The 16655-nt window shown below is 40.9% G+C and overlaps 1 protein-coding gene across 2 annotated transcripts in view; it reads left to right on the top strand.

The window, feature by feature from the left end:
* Positions 1-208: 208 nt before the first annotated feature.
* PON3 (paraoxonase 3) overlaps positions 209-16655 on the top strand; it is a 28961-nt gene continuing 12514 nt past the window's right edge. The window contains exons 1-4 of one of the 2 annotated variants that reach the window (XM_055307580.1): positions 209-353; positions 1878-1948; positions 8903-8958; positions 13865-14030. In XM_055307580.1, the coding sequence (XP_055163555.1) occupies positions 280-353; positions 1878-1948; positions 8903-8958; positions 13865-14030 (367 nt within the window). In that variant the 5' untranslated portion in view covers positions 209-279. Of the gene's footprint in view, positions 354-1877; positions 1949-8902; positions 8959-13864; positions 14031-15059; positions 15178-16655 lie in introns of those variants that run through there. The other variant, XM_055307581.1, reaches the window with a different exon arrangement.

Below are 16655 nucleotides of genomic sequence, written 5' to 3'. Positions count from 1 at the left end.
CCGCACGCGGAGCCTTGAACGCCGGGAGCAGTGCCCCGGGGAAAGGTTTCCTCGGACCTGCCGCGTGCAGACGGACTGGAGCCCGGGCGGCGGGGCGCGGGGGCGCGGGGGCGCGGGGACCTCGGCCTCGGCCCGGGCCTCTCCCCTGCGGGCGGGGCGGGGCGGGGCGGGCACGGTCCGGGGGCGGGGGCGGGGGCGGGGCCGGGAGCCTGCCCGCCGCGCCCTTGGCAGCGCTGGGCGCCAGCTCGTCGCCACCGGGCACCCCGGGCGTCGGAGACCATGGGGAAGCTGATGGTGCTGACCCTGCTGGGGGCCGGCCTGGCCTTAGTCGGGGAGAGGCTGGTGGCCTTTAGGTGAGTGGCAGCGTGGTGGGGGCGCCTCGGTCCTCTCCTCCTCCAAGTGTCAAGGGCTGCCCGTGCCGCCTTCCTCGCAGGTAGGAAAGAGCGTCTTTGGCCCCTCGCTCCTCAGTTCCACCCGGCGGACTATCCCTCGAGAAGCCCTGACGTGGAAAGTGAGCTGTTTGCCTTTCCTAAGATGGTAGAGCAGAGATGCCCCCCGTGTGTTTTCTGGAAGTCGGGCCCGCCCCCAATCCCCCTTGTCCAGGTGACCCTTGGCATTCTGCTCCTGGAAAAAAAAAAAAAAAAAAAAAAAGGAGCTCCGTTGGAAGGGCTGGACCTGGAAGGGACGGGCTGCCAGCTGAGGTTTACGGCCCACTCGGACATTGCCCAAGGCCAGGGAAACATTGATGAGTGCTGGGGTACAGAGCTCGTCCTAGATTAAAGGAGCTATAGCCAGGCAGCAGGGAAATGAGCTGAACCGTGCAGATGGTGACCTGACCGGCCAGTATTGCAAGCATTAGGCCCTTTTGAAGTGGAAGATCTAGTGGTGATAGGCAGAAGGATCTCAAGAAATGTCAATATACTGGGCTAGAAAGAAACGTTAAGTAGGATATGCATTTTCTGAGGGGATCTAAAGCTTCCGTTTGTCTTCACTTGTCTTGAAGTTGCTTTTATTTATTTCTCCAAGCAGAAGCTGATCTCAGAAGTTCGCGTTAGAATCTATTGAGAATCCTGATGCCCTTTGTTAATACTTTCTAGCTCAGCTTGAGAGTGTTTATTGTTACATTGATTCCCAGTGCACCCAAGTGAGAGAATCATAAAAAAATAATAATTATAAGGCAGATCTAAGGTGTATTTTTACAAGAGTGGCAGTAAGATAAGTGTAAGATAAGTGTGATCTTCCTGAATACCATCCAATATAAATTTTAAATTATCCCTGGTATTTAGAAGAACGATTCACTGTGAAAACAGGAACACTATATTGAAAAATAATTTGGCCAATTGTTTACATTGTGGTCAGTTTGACGACTTTATACAACAAGTCAGCGTAAAATTTTCTAAATAATGAAGTTAGAGCAAGAGTTCCAGGGCTTAGCTATTAGGAAACACTTGAATTTGCTGAAAGCATTCTGGTGGAGGGTCAAAAGATAGGACTATAGGGGGCTAAGGGGAGCCAAGGTGAAGATTTATAATAGATAATACTTTAGCAAATTAAATACTACTACTCTGTACATTTAAGGTAATAATACTGTTAAGTTACTTATTATATAATATCATTTATCGGGCAGCAAAGTGTTGTCCATGTATAATGGCATTTTAGTCTTTCAGCTATAAGTGGATGAAATGAGGTGATATAGGCACATTACTCATAAAATGTCCACATTGTGTAAATAAATGTATATAAAAGGAAGTACCTACTTACTTGTTATACATAAATGATGAGAAGCAAAGTTAATGAATAAGAAGGTGATTAAAGATAGTGTTTAGACATTGATTTGGCTGTTGTGCATCGACCTCCGGTGTTTTTATCTTCTATAGACAAAGAACTAATGCATTTCGAAAAGTGGAGCCAGTAGAACCGCAGAACTGCCACCTTATTGAGGGACTCGGTATGTATGTGACAGTGCCATTTCTTAGTCACCACCCGCCTGACTGAGGCTGCAAACTAACTTAATTCCCGGCTACTCCTTAGAGCCTTCTCCCAGGGGCCTCCACCCCATTGACTGAAGCTACAGTGTACCGGGTCTCCCTCCGGGGGCCCTCCTGAATGTCCAAATCCATGGCTTTTGCCCCAGTCCTTTTTCCTTACTGATGTCTCTCCAGTCATTTGAAGGATATCATGTCCCTTACTAAACATCCCTCCCGTCCCTTCTGTGATAGTCAGCTCTCCTCTCTGTCTCCTCTCTGTCTTTTCTTGCTTCTTCCCTCTCCTTCATGGCATCTATGGCTCCAAGTATCACTTCCTTCTAAATTTATCTGCAGGTGCCAAAAGAAATAAGTCCTGGCCTTTACCCTCATGAACCTGATAGCCTACTCAGATGTCTTTCAAAAAATTAATCAAAACTCCATAGCTGCTTCCCTAACCTCTCAAACACCAGGCCTTTTTTTCCAGTCTGAAACTCCTTGCCATTTCTGTCCTTTCCTCCCTCATACTCTCACCCACAACTAGCTCTTCTTCTAGACTTCTCCCACATATGCTAAGCCCATTCTCAAAGGGACTCAGCTCCATATTTAGGAGCCATATGCTTTCCCTTTGTCCCTCATTGTTCGTTATGAGACTTCTCAGTATCAGCTTCTTCTGTGGCCTCACGTGGGGCTGAGCTTGCCTCCTCATTACTGTTACTGCTGCATCGGCTTATCTGGGCTCCCAGCCTCCTGTTCTCCCCGACCCTGATACTAGAAAAACAGTTCCAGGTCGATTCTGTTCACTGTTTGGAGAATGAGCTTTTTCACTTTCTCATGGTTGCTCATGAAAATCTCCTCCAGGATTCTTCCTCTTTGCTTGTAGACACCAGCTCCCTCTCCTGCCTCTGAATTCCCAAACTCTGATTCACTTATGACACCTACCACACACTTTGTTTTATGGCTACGAGTGTTCTCTCTCTCAGTAGCAGATTGGAAACTTCCTAGAGTCAAGGACTGTGACTTGTTTATCAGTATGTGGCAGGATGACAGCATAGTTTATTGTGATAGGAGTTTGTATTTTCTTTTTCTTGATACATATGTTTCTTTATATATGATATATTTAGACTATATATATATCCTCTCTATATATATGTATATATATATACACACACACACACACATATATATGGAGAGGAAGAGAGACAGAATAAGAGTCTTTCTGATTCGTTTTTCTATCTTCATTTTTCTCTCTCAATTTCTTAAAAAAAAAGAAAAGAAAAAGTAGCCCTGGACAGTGTGCTTCCTAGAACCCTGAGGTTTGTGCAGCTGCCTAGAAACGGAAGGAACTGAAGACAAGCCTCTTCCTGACTTTTGTTCTCAAAAACCCAAGCTCCTCCAGAAGGTTCTGATGGGCAAAGGATAGGAATATGTGGATTTTTTAAATAACAGGGATCCTTTCCCCATTGCCTGATGGCATTCTGAGAGGTGGAGCAAGATCCCTGAAAGAATGGCTGCAAAGTGTCTTTAGGGAGGGTGGATCCTTGGTACTATGTGTCCTAGCCTGCGCAAAGATCATGTGCCCATCCAGGACCTGAAAGCGCCAGAACTATATAAATTAAAGGGAACACACAGGCTTGGCAGTGAGTAATTCGGTAGTGACTAGTATAGAATAAAGTCCAGATGGTCTTCCTCAGATGTTCTACTTTGTAAAAACTTGCCATCTACGATATTTGCCTGATCCTAGCAGAAGACCCAGTAATGACTGAGATTGGATTTCCCTTTGGCTTAGTGGAATGTGGGTGCAGGGTCAAATTTAACTGATTAAAAAAAAAGAAATGTAACATTTGCTCATTTGTTTACTATTTTGTGGAATGATAGTCATATTTACTACACATCTATCTTGCAAAAGATATGAGCCTGCCAAATAATGTAGTGGGATAATTAGACTAGATGATTGCTAAAACCTAGTCTGGCTCTCAGATCATGTAATTCAAATTGATTTGAGAAGCTAAAACTGGGGCTAATATTGTAAGACGTATATAGACCAATGTTCTGATTATCCAAATATTTTGAAAAGAATAGCTAAAATGGTTGGAACTGGCTGAGAGCAAAAGAAAACAATGCTACTTCTTGGGGCAATTGGCATATCTCCATTTTATATTTGGAGAATTAAACAAGTTTGTCAATAGGGCAATATTGATAGATATCTACAAATAAAGCCACTGCCTTGTGATAGGCCTAGTGTCTATAAACATTCTGCCGACTTCCTTACAAACATTTGTATCATCCCCACAACTGACCTGTAAGGTGGGTGCTGCTTGCATTCTATCCCTGCAGGTTAGGAAACTGATGCACAGAAGAATGAGGTGACTTGCCTAGTGGTCCAGAAGCAGAGAGTGACAGGCCTACCTTATGAGTCAGGGTGGTTTTTTTTCTAAGTCTTGTCCTCTTTGCCATATGACACTGCCTCTCTTATCTACTGACAACACATTTTGTTATGGAAGTGTTGGAAAAGTATGATGGCAGCAGAAAACAGAAAATCTGAGATGCAAAAAGTCAAAATATTAATAAATAGAGCAGACCAAGACAAGGCAGCCTGAATAAAATCACTAGTGGGACCACCTTCAGGAGACCCAACTATTTAATGAGTCAAAAGCTTTCTGAAGGGATGGAAAACCAATAAGGATTTTAGGCAGGGCTTGGTAGGCAGTCATGGAGCTGGAGAAGAATTCTGATTTGTGTTTTCTTCCGGTCTAGGTTTTTGTGGTTAATTTTATTGATGAAAGAAACTTTCCTCTTTTTATTTTCCTTCCCAGTATTCTTTCTGGGAAGCAAAGTTGAAAAGCAAAATAATTCTAACCTCCAGAAATCATATCTCATAGATCTTTTTGTAGTGAGTTTATCTTCTTCCAGGGCTTTGAGAGTCAAGGATTGTTTTAACCAGGAAGTTAGTTGGCTGCCTTTGGCATGTAATCAAAGCTGCACTTGAAATTACTGGGGCTCCACCCTCCGCAGGATTATCAAGTAGACAGCCATTGTCTTTGGCATCTCCCAATCTTTCCCTCCATCCCTTTTCCTCTCCAGATATGCTTCCCGTATCTCCAAAATATATTTCTACTCCATTGTAGGTTCCATTTGTTTTCTTAATTGGGTGTCAGAATCTTCTTTTCGAGATGTGCTGTAGCGATACTATTGATTATAATGTTGCAGTGTGACACTCTCTCAGGGTGCCTATAGAAAATGATCAAAAGCCAAGGAGACAAAGTTATGCCATGTAGAGGGTTGACAGATTAAAAATCAGTAGATATCTATTCATAAGACTGATTTTTTACTTATCAGTGGGATTTTAATAATAGTCGTGCGCAGGCTAACGAGTATGTAGGGAGAACTCAGGGGAGGGTGTCCTGGGGGCTCTTACTCCCACAGGTGCCACTGTTGCCACGAAGCACTGTGTTGTCATGCAGGTGCAGTGTAGGTGGGGGAGGTGGGGAAGGAGGGGCGGGAATGCTGTGCTTTCAGTTGGTGGTTCTTTTTCACATCTAAGTGGAAAGCACCAGCAACCCTGGGCCCTGGATTAAGTAAGTAAATAAAGACAAATTCAGCACCTCCAGAAAACACCCACCCACTTCTTTTGTAGCTGAATTACTGAGGTAAGTTAACGCTGTCAGAGAGGGTATGTGAAATGGTATTTGGATAAAAGATAAAAAAGCACACAACTTGTGGGACACCTTATACTAAGAAATTAACACTCACTTGTCAATAGTTTAACCCAAAGACAAGACAAAGTTCAAGAAACTAATATGGTTTGTCTTCCTGAGTCAGTCAACCAGCTTTTATTTATTTTTTTAAAGATATTATTTATTTATTCATAGAGATGCAGAGAGAGAGAAAGAGAGACACAGGCAGAGGGAGAAGCAGGCTCCATGCAGAGAGCCTGACGTGGGACTCAATCCAGGGTCTCCAGGATCACGCCCTGGGTTGCAGGCAGCGCTAAACCGCTGTGCCACCAGGGCTGCCCTCAACCAGCTTTTATTGGGAGTTTTTATAGTGAAGAGGCACATATATTATGTTGGGTGCAAAGCTGGAGTACTGAATGAAAACTGGTCCTTGTTGCCAGGAAGCTTACTGTCTGGTAGGAAAATGAACAAGCCAACAGAAGGCTGCAGCCCAGGTGTGAACAAAATATCAGGGTGGAGATAGTCACAGGTGACCACATAAAAAGGGTGCTAGAACTAAGAGGAACTGGGAGAGGTTGCAAGGGCTGGGGAGGTGGCTCCCAAACTCCTCTCTAGAGCCTGTGACACCCAGGCAAGGGTGGGGGAGGATGTAGGTTGCCAAGAAGAGGGAGCAGCCTGTGCTCAGGCATGCAGGTGAACAAGACTGATACATTTCAGCAACTACCAATGGAAGAACTGCAGCGCAGCTGGCATAGAGAGTGGGGAGTGGGGGCCAAAAAGCTGAGTGGGCCTGGAGCCGACATGTGGAGAATTTGGAATCCAGACCAAGAAGTTTAAGATTGCTATTGCCAACTCTGGGAGACGTCTTCAGGATTTTAAGCAGGGCAGTGATAAGATTGACTTTGCAATTACTGTGATGACTGTCAGCAGTGCAGACAATGGTAGTAGGGGAGCAAAACTGACCAGTTAGGAAGCTATTGTGCAAATCCAGAGGGCAGTTCCAGAGCTTGAATGATGGTGATCAGTTGGATTTGGGGAGTAAGGAAAAAGAAAGCATCAAAGATAACTTCAGGTACTTGGGGGGATGGAAGTGCCATCCACCAAAATAAAAGTATAAGAAATGGAGCCAATTCGAGGGGGTAATGTCCAGATCAGTTTGGGACATGTTAAAAGTGAGAGATGAAAAAGCCAGGAAGGAATGCCCAAATGTACAGGTGAATACAAAGGTCTGGAAATTGGCAGAGTGATTTGGGCTTGATTTAGAGATTTGAGAGTCAATGGCACATGGGTAGAAGCTAAAGCCACAGGACTGGTGGAAATTGCACAGGTAAAATGGATTCTCTGCCATGAGAAACAGCCAAAGGCAGGCTGGGTCTGGAGAATATATTTATCTATGTCCAGAACAGACTTAGGCAGGAAAATAGGACAAAAGGAAACTGAAAAGGGGTGTTCAAGAGAAAAAAAAGTAAGAGAAAAAAAAAGTTGGTTCAAAAATTAACCAACCTGTATTCAATGTGATTTTATTAAACTGCTTTATTCAATTAGCTGGTTCTCCCCATGTCTGTTTTACTCCATGTGGAAACTGCACTAAATCTTTCAAGCTATTATGATACCATAGATAGATAAATCTTGATTAACTGGGATGTTTAGAAAATGGAACACTCTGATGAATTTAATTTTCAGGTTACCAGTTGGGGATTAGTTTCAGTAAGTGAGTATACAATTAAATCTTCTTCTGTTCTCTAATTTTCAGTGCCCATTGCTCATTACTCTGTTGATTCAAATTTGCATTTTATTGGCTTTGTTCCCCTTTATCCCCCCCTCCCTCTTTGCTCAATTTTCTTTTGACACACTAGCAACACATTACCCCACACAACCACTTGCCAAGTGTGCCAGTTACTATAGCTATGTAACAAATCACCTTAAAACTGAGTGGCTGACTTAAGTGACAATTACTTTGCTCATGAATTTGCAATTTTAACAGGGTTCAGTGGACACAGCTCATTGCTGTTCCATTTGCATCAGCTAGGGTGACTCAGGTTGAAAAGTGAAGTGATCTGAGACTCTTCCAGTGTCTTCTCTACCTTCTGTAGTCTCTGTATAGTCTCTCCTCTGTAGCTTCAAAGTACTCAGCCTTCCTACATTTCATTTGAGGGTTCCTAAGGACCATACTGACAGAGAGGGACAGAGACAGAGAGAAGAGGAAGGGGAAGGAAAGGAAAGGGAAGTGGGGGGAGGGAAAGGAAGGGAAGTGGGGGGAGAGAGGAGAGAAAGAGAGAGAAAGAGAAGAGATTGAGAGAGAACCAGCAGCAACTATCGTTATGATTTTACCTTGTATGCCATGTGGCATCAGTTCCACTTCATTTTATTTGTTAAAGCAGTTACCAAAATCCACCCAGATTCAAGGGGAGAGAATACAGAGCTTACCTCCTTATGAAGGAATATGAACATCACATTTTAAGACGGGCATGGGGTATGATATATATTGGTTCTACCATATTTATAAAATATAGTTTGCCACAGTAGATAACCATTGCCTTTATCCTCAGTCCTGCCTGCTTGGGACCACAACCTATGTGGGTCTCTCTCTCTCTCTGTTAGGAGACATATAAGCCCCATTTTCATCTGGTTCATGGTCATAACTTACTTCTTTTATGCTTCTTTCCATAGAAAAATGCTCAGGACCAGCCCTTAATGAGAAAGAGAGCTGACTAAATTGTTCAAATTTATCTATATTCAGTAGTCTTTCCTAAGACGTATTGCTTTTATAACGGATAACAAGTACCCAATAATTTCCCAATATGATTGGATAAAGATATATTTTTAGGCCTCAACAAGTTAGAAGAGAGAACTGTTTGGCTGAGAGGCCTTTAAAACACCCTCACAATGATGGGTTTCCAAATGTGACCACTCCATCTGTGCATCAGTCTTTTATGGGGAATGAAGGTGAATCTCTCAGGGCATAGCCTCGAAGTTGTTACATAAAAGAATAAATCTCAGCTATGAATTTATTTTATAGTTATTTGCTTTTTTTCTCCTGAAATATGAGTTCTAAAACAAATAATTTAGTATTTAGGGAATCTGATTCAGGTTTTACTGTAGAGTACCATGCCTCTGGGATTCCTGGAAGTTAATGTAATTTCCCAAGTAAATAGTTGAAAAAGTTAATGTAGTTTCCAAAAGAAATCTAAAGTTTGTCTGTGAGATTTACTTTTTAAGCCTTCATTCATGCATCTTCCTGATCCTCCACTTCTTTTGCAGAAAATGGCTCTGAAGATATTGATATACTTCCTAGTGGGCTGGCTTTTATCTCCAGTGTGAGTATTTTCCATGGCCCTCAGACGCTCATGTCAATAGTTGGATAGATAGTACATTAATGTTGCCGACTAGAGCTGCCAGATGGATCCCTACATGCTCATCCTAACTGTGGTTAAATCAGTCAACAAAAAAAGCCAAAACAAAATTCCAGAGTGTTAGTCAGGATACCACAGGAATGCCCAGGTTTGCTTGCCCCATGTGGCCAGCTCCCTGTGGGCAGTTACAAATTCAGGATAGTCTCAATAAGTGTATATTGATTTCCATTTGATTCCTAGACTAGTCTCTAGTTTTGTCCTGTTGGTGTCCATCTTCATCATTGCCCTGTGGTACGGGATCTCAGCTTCTGGTAGTCATCTCCTCACTAGCTGGTAGTCTTCTCTCTATGCCTGTTTGCATTTGGAGCTCGGTAAATGTTTGTGAATCTTATGTTGACTGTGTTACTTGATTCAAAAGCCGGAGTATTTTCCATCTTAGATTCCATGCCATCCCTTCCAACTCTTTCAAAGGCAAGTAGAGAAGAGCCTACATTTTATTTCCAATACCATCTTCACAGATTTGGAATGATCAAGAAGCTATATGAAAGACTGACAAATAAATGTAAATAAATTAAACACAATAAATTGAAATGCACATGTTGTGAAGATGTTTAAAATTACCATGTATTTATTGAACACTTGCAATTTAAAATGAGATCTGAGATTCTAAAAAAGCAAATAGACTCCATTTTCAATGTGAATTCTGCTGGAATTGCATGTCCTAAATATTCCGTTTTGACCAATAGAATACTACCAAATAACATGAATTTTTAGATCTATATCTTTTTGGCTAAAAAGGGACACATATAATCACACTTAAAAGCCTGAAATCCTAAATCCTTAAGAATGCAAGGTAGAGTCAGGGGTTCACTTGGATTTTAAATTATTGTTGGTGGCAATAAGTGTTGGGATGCATGAGTGGGAGAGGTTTTATTTCTTTAGTTTTCCTCTAAAACCAAAAGTAAAACAAAGCTGTCTAGAGGAGCTTTTCCTTTGTTGTCTTAAATTTTCTATTGTCAATTAGATGTTCAGTGTTATGCCAAATAGACTTTTCAAAACGATTATTCTATAACTGGGAGATTTCTTCTCTTTGAGGAGATAATATTTGTAGTTCCAGCTGTGTGCTGCTTTTCTATTTTCATTGGAACTAAAAGTACTGAACTATTGCTGTATAGAAACTAGAGATTTTCAGTGGAGAAATGTTAATGTGGAGCTTTAAGTAATGGGGCTCTTTTTTGTAAACAACTCATAGGGCTAAGGATGGTGTTTTTGGCTTATTTTCAATTTCTTTGCACTGAAATGAACTCAAGCCCTTGTTTTTGGTTTTTCCTATCTCCCTTTCTGGCCTTCCCAGAGCATGTTTGGAAGCTGCTGGTTTAGAGAGAAACTCTTCACCACATTTGTAGTCAGTCTATAGAGAAGTGCCAGGCAGGCTATTTGCTTCCTTACCTTGGGACTTGGCATGCTTCTCTTCGCCTGCCTTCTTCACATGAGACGGAGCCTACTCCTAGTTCTCTGTCAGGCCTTACTGTGGCGGCACTTTAATTCTACAGGAAAGTCTTCCCTGACTCTCTTTCTGGGTGACATGCCTCTTCGATGGCCTCTAACATTGTTTGTGCCTAGGTGCTTATATACTACACCTTGTCTGATGTGCTCTCCTGGTGCTGCCTCCCCAGAGTTCAAGCTCCTTGTGGCCAGAACTTTGTGGAGTGTCTATTGCCATGCTCAACACCTAACACGCTACCTGACATGAGTGGGGTACTTGGCTATTTACTTAATGCATGTGCTGGTGAATGAGGGCAGTTGAGAATTTCAATGCTGGTGCACACCTCCATGTAGCCTATTGAGGAAAATAAGACATCTGCCCCTCTGGGGGATTTTCACCATTTTTGGTGGTGAAAGTTATCCAAAGAATGGCTTGCATTCACTTTCTACAAATTCCTACCGTATTGCCTTAAACAGAAAACTAGGTGCAAGCGAAGCTACTTCCTGGACTTTTTTCATTCATCATGACACCTAATCTAGGTCAAGTTTGTTTGCAATACCCTATGCTTATTTGCTTATCAAATCATTTCCATTCCTAGAACATCCAGTCTTTAAACTAGCTGGCAATGCCCCCAACCTACCAAGATACTTGCTGTGGTATTCGTCCCTGAGCTGCCTTCCTGAGCAGTGTTCCCCACTGTCAAACCTTTCTTTTTTAGTGTGGCAAGAAAGAGTGTGGAAAATTAATGATATGAGTCACTTAGTCTGTTCACTTCTCTGGGCTTAGTTTTCCTCGGTGAAAGGGAAGATCTAGATGTCTCTGACATTTTTTTTTTGTCCATTATTACTATTACCTAAGCCACTGGGCTTGGTAACAGTCTGACTATGTTGAAAGGGTAGACCTGAAGACTGAATTTAATGACCTGATATTGGGAAGAACAGTGATGCTCTTAACTGAGAGTAATAAATACAAATGAGAGGAAGGATCTGGGGAGAGAATGTTGATTCTGGTTCTAACAATTTGATTCTGAACTGCTCCTAGGAAGAAGTTGGGAATGTGAGCTAGACCTCCAGAGATAGGTTCCAGGAAAATGTGTAGATCTGAGAATAATTGGTATAGAAGAAATATCTGAAGCCTTATAAATAAGATCTGCAAGGAAAAAGTATAGAACAAGAAGGAAAGAGAGGTGGATGAGGATAGGAGGAGGAAGGGGCAGAAAGAGATGTAGGACTTCTATCTGGAAATTCTACTTTGACTTTTGAGAAGGAATAAAGGGGTACATCATAGTGTCAAATGCCATAGAGCTACAGATAAAGAAAGGTGGAGGCGTTATCAAATAAGATATTTTGGAGGGCACTGATATTACCTTGATGGAGGCACTTCCACAAATTCATGAGATTTGGAGCCATTCAAGACAGGTGACAAGACCAAATGATGTTTCTAAGCCTACAGTGTGGGGAAAGCAAGATAACTGTGTATTTGAAGGAGTAGTAAAATTAGGAGAAGACTTGTTTCAAGGAAGGAGAATTGAGCAATCTTTCAGGCAAATGAAGGGGGCACTGGTGAGAAATGAGTAGGAAAGCAAGAGAGAGACTGTCATTTCTGAAGACGTGTCCCAGAGAACAGCAACTAAATAAATAGACAACAGAAATATTTAACTTAAGAACAGAAGAGGGATACTCTTTCCTTAAGAAAAGAGGGAAAAAAGAAAGAAGATTGATAAAACTGAAGAATTACTGAGACAGAAAGGAGGGAATCGAAGGAAATTCATGTTGAGTGGCAAGGGGTTTTGTTTTGTTTGTTTGTTTTCAGAGAGCTAGGAGGTAAAGTCATCCACTGAGAATAAAGAGGAAGAAGGTAGGTGCTTTGGAAGATAATAAGATGAATTTAGAACAGATACTTGGGGAAATGCAATAGATTGCTTGGTGGAATGAACAAAAAGATTGATAAACAGTATTGAATGTCTGAAGCTAGAATGATAACTTTATAGTAGAAGTTTTATATAAAAGCTAGACCAGAAAAAAAAAAAAAAAAGCTAGACCAGGGCAAGGGGGGTTGGTAGGAATTTGATAAGGAAGCAGTAAGTAAAGAGTGTGGCTTCCTAAGAAGACTATTGGTTGATGACGACAGGTTCAAGGTCTGAAAGGAGAAGTTTGTGGCTAGGGGCACACAGATCTCTCTTCCTCCAGGCGAGGTGACCTGAGAAAAACGAAAGCTGGAATAGTACCTTTTCGAATGGATTTCAGCAGTGCCATTGCTATCTGGGGAAAAGCCAGGTTTCTGGTAAGATTTAGGCATAGATGAACTATTCTAAAAACAAAAAACAAAAAACCCTCGAAGATGTATGTGGAGTTGTTTGCAACTGAAGATTGACTCCCATAGGGGTAGAGTGAAGGGCAGTGGAAGGGCCAAGAATAGTATTATTATAAGTAAGTGTGAAAGTGTGTATGCATATTTCTAAGCAAGGGAGGGGACAAGGAGACAGAAGATAGAGTAAGAAGGAGATAATTTAAATCAACTATAACTGGAAATGAAACTACAAGAAAAGATACAATGTTGTTGATATTAATATATATCAGAATGATGGGGGAGGGGACCAGGGAGGAAGTGAGCGGAGTTCTGTAACTGGTGTAGCACAAACCAACTCCAAGTTTTGGCACAATGACCTGGGATGCAGCTAAGGCCCATTGCCTATTATTGGTTGATAGACACCTGTAATTGGTCCTTCCAGTAGAGAGATCCACCATCCAAGTTACTGAAATAAATTTTTTGCAATATTTGAAGAAAAGGATTCATGTCCAAATTTTCAGATATAGCTATAGGAACAAAATAGGTCAGAAATAGTCAACTTTATGTGACCGGTTCCCCTATGTGAATTCTTGGCTACTTCTGCTTGTCACTACATAATACAATGGATGTAGGGATGGGAGCAATAAAATGAGACTGTATACCCCTTCTCTCTGCCTCAAGGAAGGTTAGTTGCCAACTATCAGGGCTGGAAAGGACAGATTATCAGGCAGGATTTACCAATCATACACTTTAACTCTCTTATTTTATAAAAGAGGAACCAGAGGTATAGGCAGGCCAAGAAGCTCACACAAAGTAACCCAACCTAGTGTCTTGCATTATACATTTTAGCTTAACCCCTTCTCTCTATGTTAATAATTGAATATAAATTCTTCCCACATTCCCATTCCCAATGGCTTAGGTGACATTGGTAATCCCTCAGATCAGATAATGGCACAAGATGACAGAGTGAAAAATCCCAGAAATCCAAAAGAAATTCAAAACTTTGAATATTTTTGTTAGGTTTTGAGATTTTAGCTTCCATATCAAAAGGAATGAAAGTCATATATGCACTTACTTATTTTATATTTTTTACAGGGATTAAAATATCCAGGCCTGCCAAGTTTTGCACCAGATGAGCCAGGACAAATTTTCTTGATGGATCTGAATGAGCAAAACCCAAAGGTCCAGGCATTAAACATCAGTGATGGTTTTGACAAAGCATCATTTAATCCACACGGAATCAGTACTTTCATCGATGAAGGTAAAGCCTGAATGCTTAAAAATAAGGGGGAAATGAGGGAAATACAAGCCACTCAACCTCAACAACTGAATGTGTATGTGAAAGGAGGGAAAAGTCTATTTTACCAGAAAAATGTATATTTGTAAGTTAATAAATGTGTACTAAACATTTGTAAACACCGCATTCAAAAAGGGAGACTAGAAGGTGGCCATTCCTTCTTCCTCTTATCTCCTTCTTTTTCCATTTCACCTTCAAAACCAGTTTGGAGATTGTTCTCAGCAATCTAACATATATGTGGGCTGGGGCCTTGCTTCCCCTCCACCCCCCTCCCCTGGGCCCCTATCCCTGGGGCTGTTTGTTTAAAAAGAGTAATAAAAGGAATAAAAAATTATTCTGAAATAAAAAAAAGAAATCTAACATATAAACTGAAAGCCCTTTGAAAATAATTGTGTGACGTCAGAAAACATAACATGAAAGAAAACAGATAAACTAGACTTCATCAAAATTAAAAGCTTTCTGCTTCAAGAGACACTATGAAGAAAGTGAAGAAATAGCCCAAAGAATGAAAGAAAAAATTTGCAAATAATATATCTGATAAGAGACTTGTATCCAGAATATATAAATCACTCTTACAACTCAACAACAAAAAGACAGCCGAATTTAAAAATGGACAAAAGATCTTAGTAGACATCTCCAAACAGATATGCAAATGGCCAATAAGCACATGAAAAGATATTTAATATCCTTAGTCATTAGGAAAATGCAAATCAAAACCATAATGAGATGGCACTCCATTCCCACTAGGATGGTTATAATAATAATAAAAAAGCAGACAATGACAAATGTTGGCAAGGATGTGGAGATATTGGAACCCTCGCACTTTGTTGGTGTGGCCATTTTTGAAGGCAGTTTGGTTCCTCAAAATAAAGAGTTACTATGTGATCCCTAAACTCCACTCCTTGATACATACCCAAGAGAATTGAAAACCTAGATCTACACAAACATTTATACACAAACATTCATACCAGCATTATTCTTAATATCCAAAAGGTAAAAATAACAAATTCTCACCACGTGATGAATGCATATACAGTGGGATATTATTTGGCAATAAAAAGGAATAAAGTTCTGACGTGCTACAACATGAATAAACCTTGGGAACATTATCGTAAGTAAAAGAATTCAATCACTACAGGCCACATACTGTATATGATTGCCTTTATATCAAGTGTGCGGAATTGGCAAATTCATAGAAACAAGGAGTAGCTTAGTAGTTGGCAGGGGCTGGGGAAATGGGAAATGCAGTTAATATGGGCTCTCTTTTGGGGGTGATAAAAACGATCTGGAGCTAGAGAGTGGTTATGGTTGCACAACTCTGTGAATATACTAAAAACCATTTCAAAAGCATGAGTTTAATGACAATGGATTATATGGCACAGCTGTTACAAAAAACTAAGTTATTAATACATTGTATATAGTTTAAAACAACAGCTTCTGGTGTTATTTCTTACTTGTTCATAGTTCATAATTCCAGATTAATTTAATTTTCAGATATGTGTGGATCCATAGGGCATGTGGAAAATAAAAACAGTGAGATCTCACTAATAGTAACTAAGTGAAGAGAAGGCGAAATAGAAGTGTTGCAATTCAGAATTTTTAAAGAAATGATGTGTTAATTCTTTCAAATACATACTGGAGTTACATGTATTGTTAAGAATACATTTGTTGGAGTGATTTTATTGGATAAAAAAATAAACATTAAGAATTATTAATCCACTTACCCAACAGATCTTTGTTAAATTCCTTTGGTCTGCACAATAGGCTTGTTCGTTTTTATTTATTTTTTATTTTTTTTGACTTGTTCGTTTTTAAATAAGTGGGTTCCTTTTAAAACTTTCACATATAATTTATTTATTCCTCAAACTAAAACACTGGGCCCAACTTTTTAAAATATGGAGTTACAATGTTTCATTCAATTTACCCTTCAGATATCTCTCTAAGCTGTCCACCTCTTCCCATCCTCCCTGCCACCATCCCAGCCCAAGCCCCCAACATTTCTTCCCTGGACTCTATAATGGCCCCCTGACTATTACTGTGTCTCTTATACCATCTCCTTCCATTTTCATAAGCAAGAGTTATTTTTTTATGCAAATCTGATCACGTCCCTCCCTTCTTAAAATTCTCCATATTGTTTCTATTACTCTGAAGAAAAATCTCACTTCTCCAGAATGGCCTGGGCTCCTAGGCACTACCCCTATGTGTGTACTCTGGCAACTGAGTGTCTTCTCCAGTCTCATCAGATTAGCACCTTCCCCCATGACTCTCTCAACCAGCCGCCCTGGATTTCTGTTAGACCTATAAAATGCTCCATGCATCAGGGCCTTTGCACTTGCAGTTCCCTCTATATGGAATGTCTTTCCACCACTTCTGACTTATTCTCACTAATCATTTAGGCCTCAGTTTAGATATCACCTTCTCAGGAAAGCCTTTCCACCATCTTGCTTCTGACTGTGAACCTTATTATATTTCTTCTCAGTGCACTCCTTCTTTTAGCACTCATCAAAAAGGCAATGAAAGTTTTTTTATTAATGTTAAATGATACCAGCCTTTTTCCCTCTCCCACAATTGCTCTATAGTGAGCTCCCT

Source organism: Nyctereutes procyonoides, unplaced genomic scaffold, assembly GCF_905146905.1.
Source record: "Nyctereutes procyonoides isolate TBG_1078 unplaced genomic scaffold, NYPRO_anot_genome, whole genome shotgun sequence".
NCBI lineage: Eukaryota > Metazoa > Chordata > Mammalia > Carnivora > Canidae > Nyctereutes > Nyctereutes procyonoides.
The sequence above is the reverse complement of the archived record's forward strand: the minus strand, read 5'-3'. Positions and strand labels throughout refer to the sequence as shown.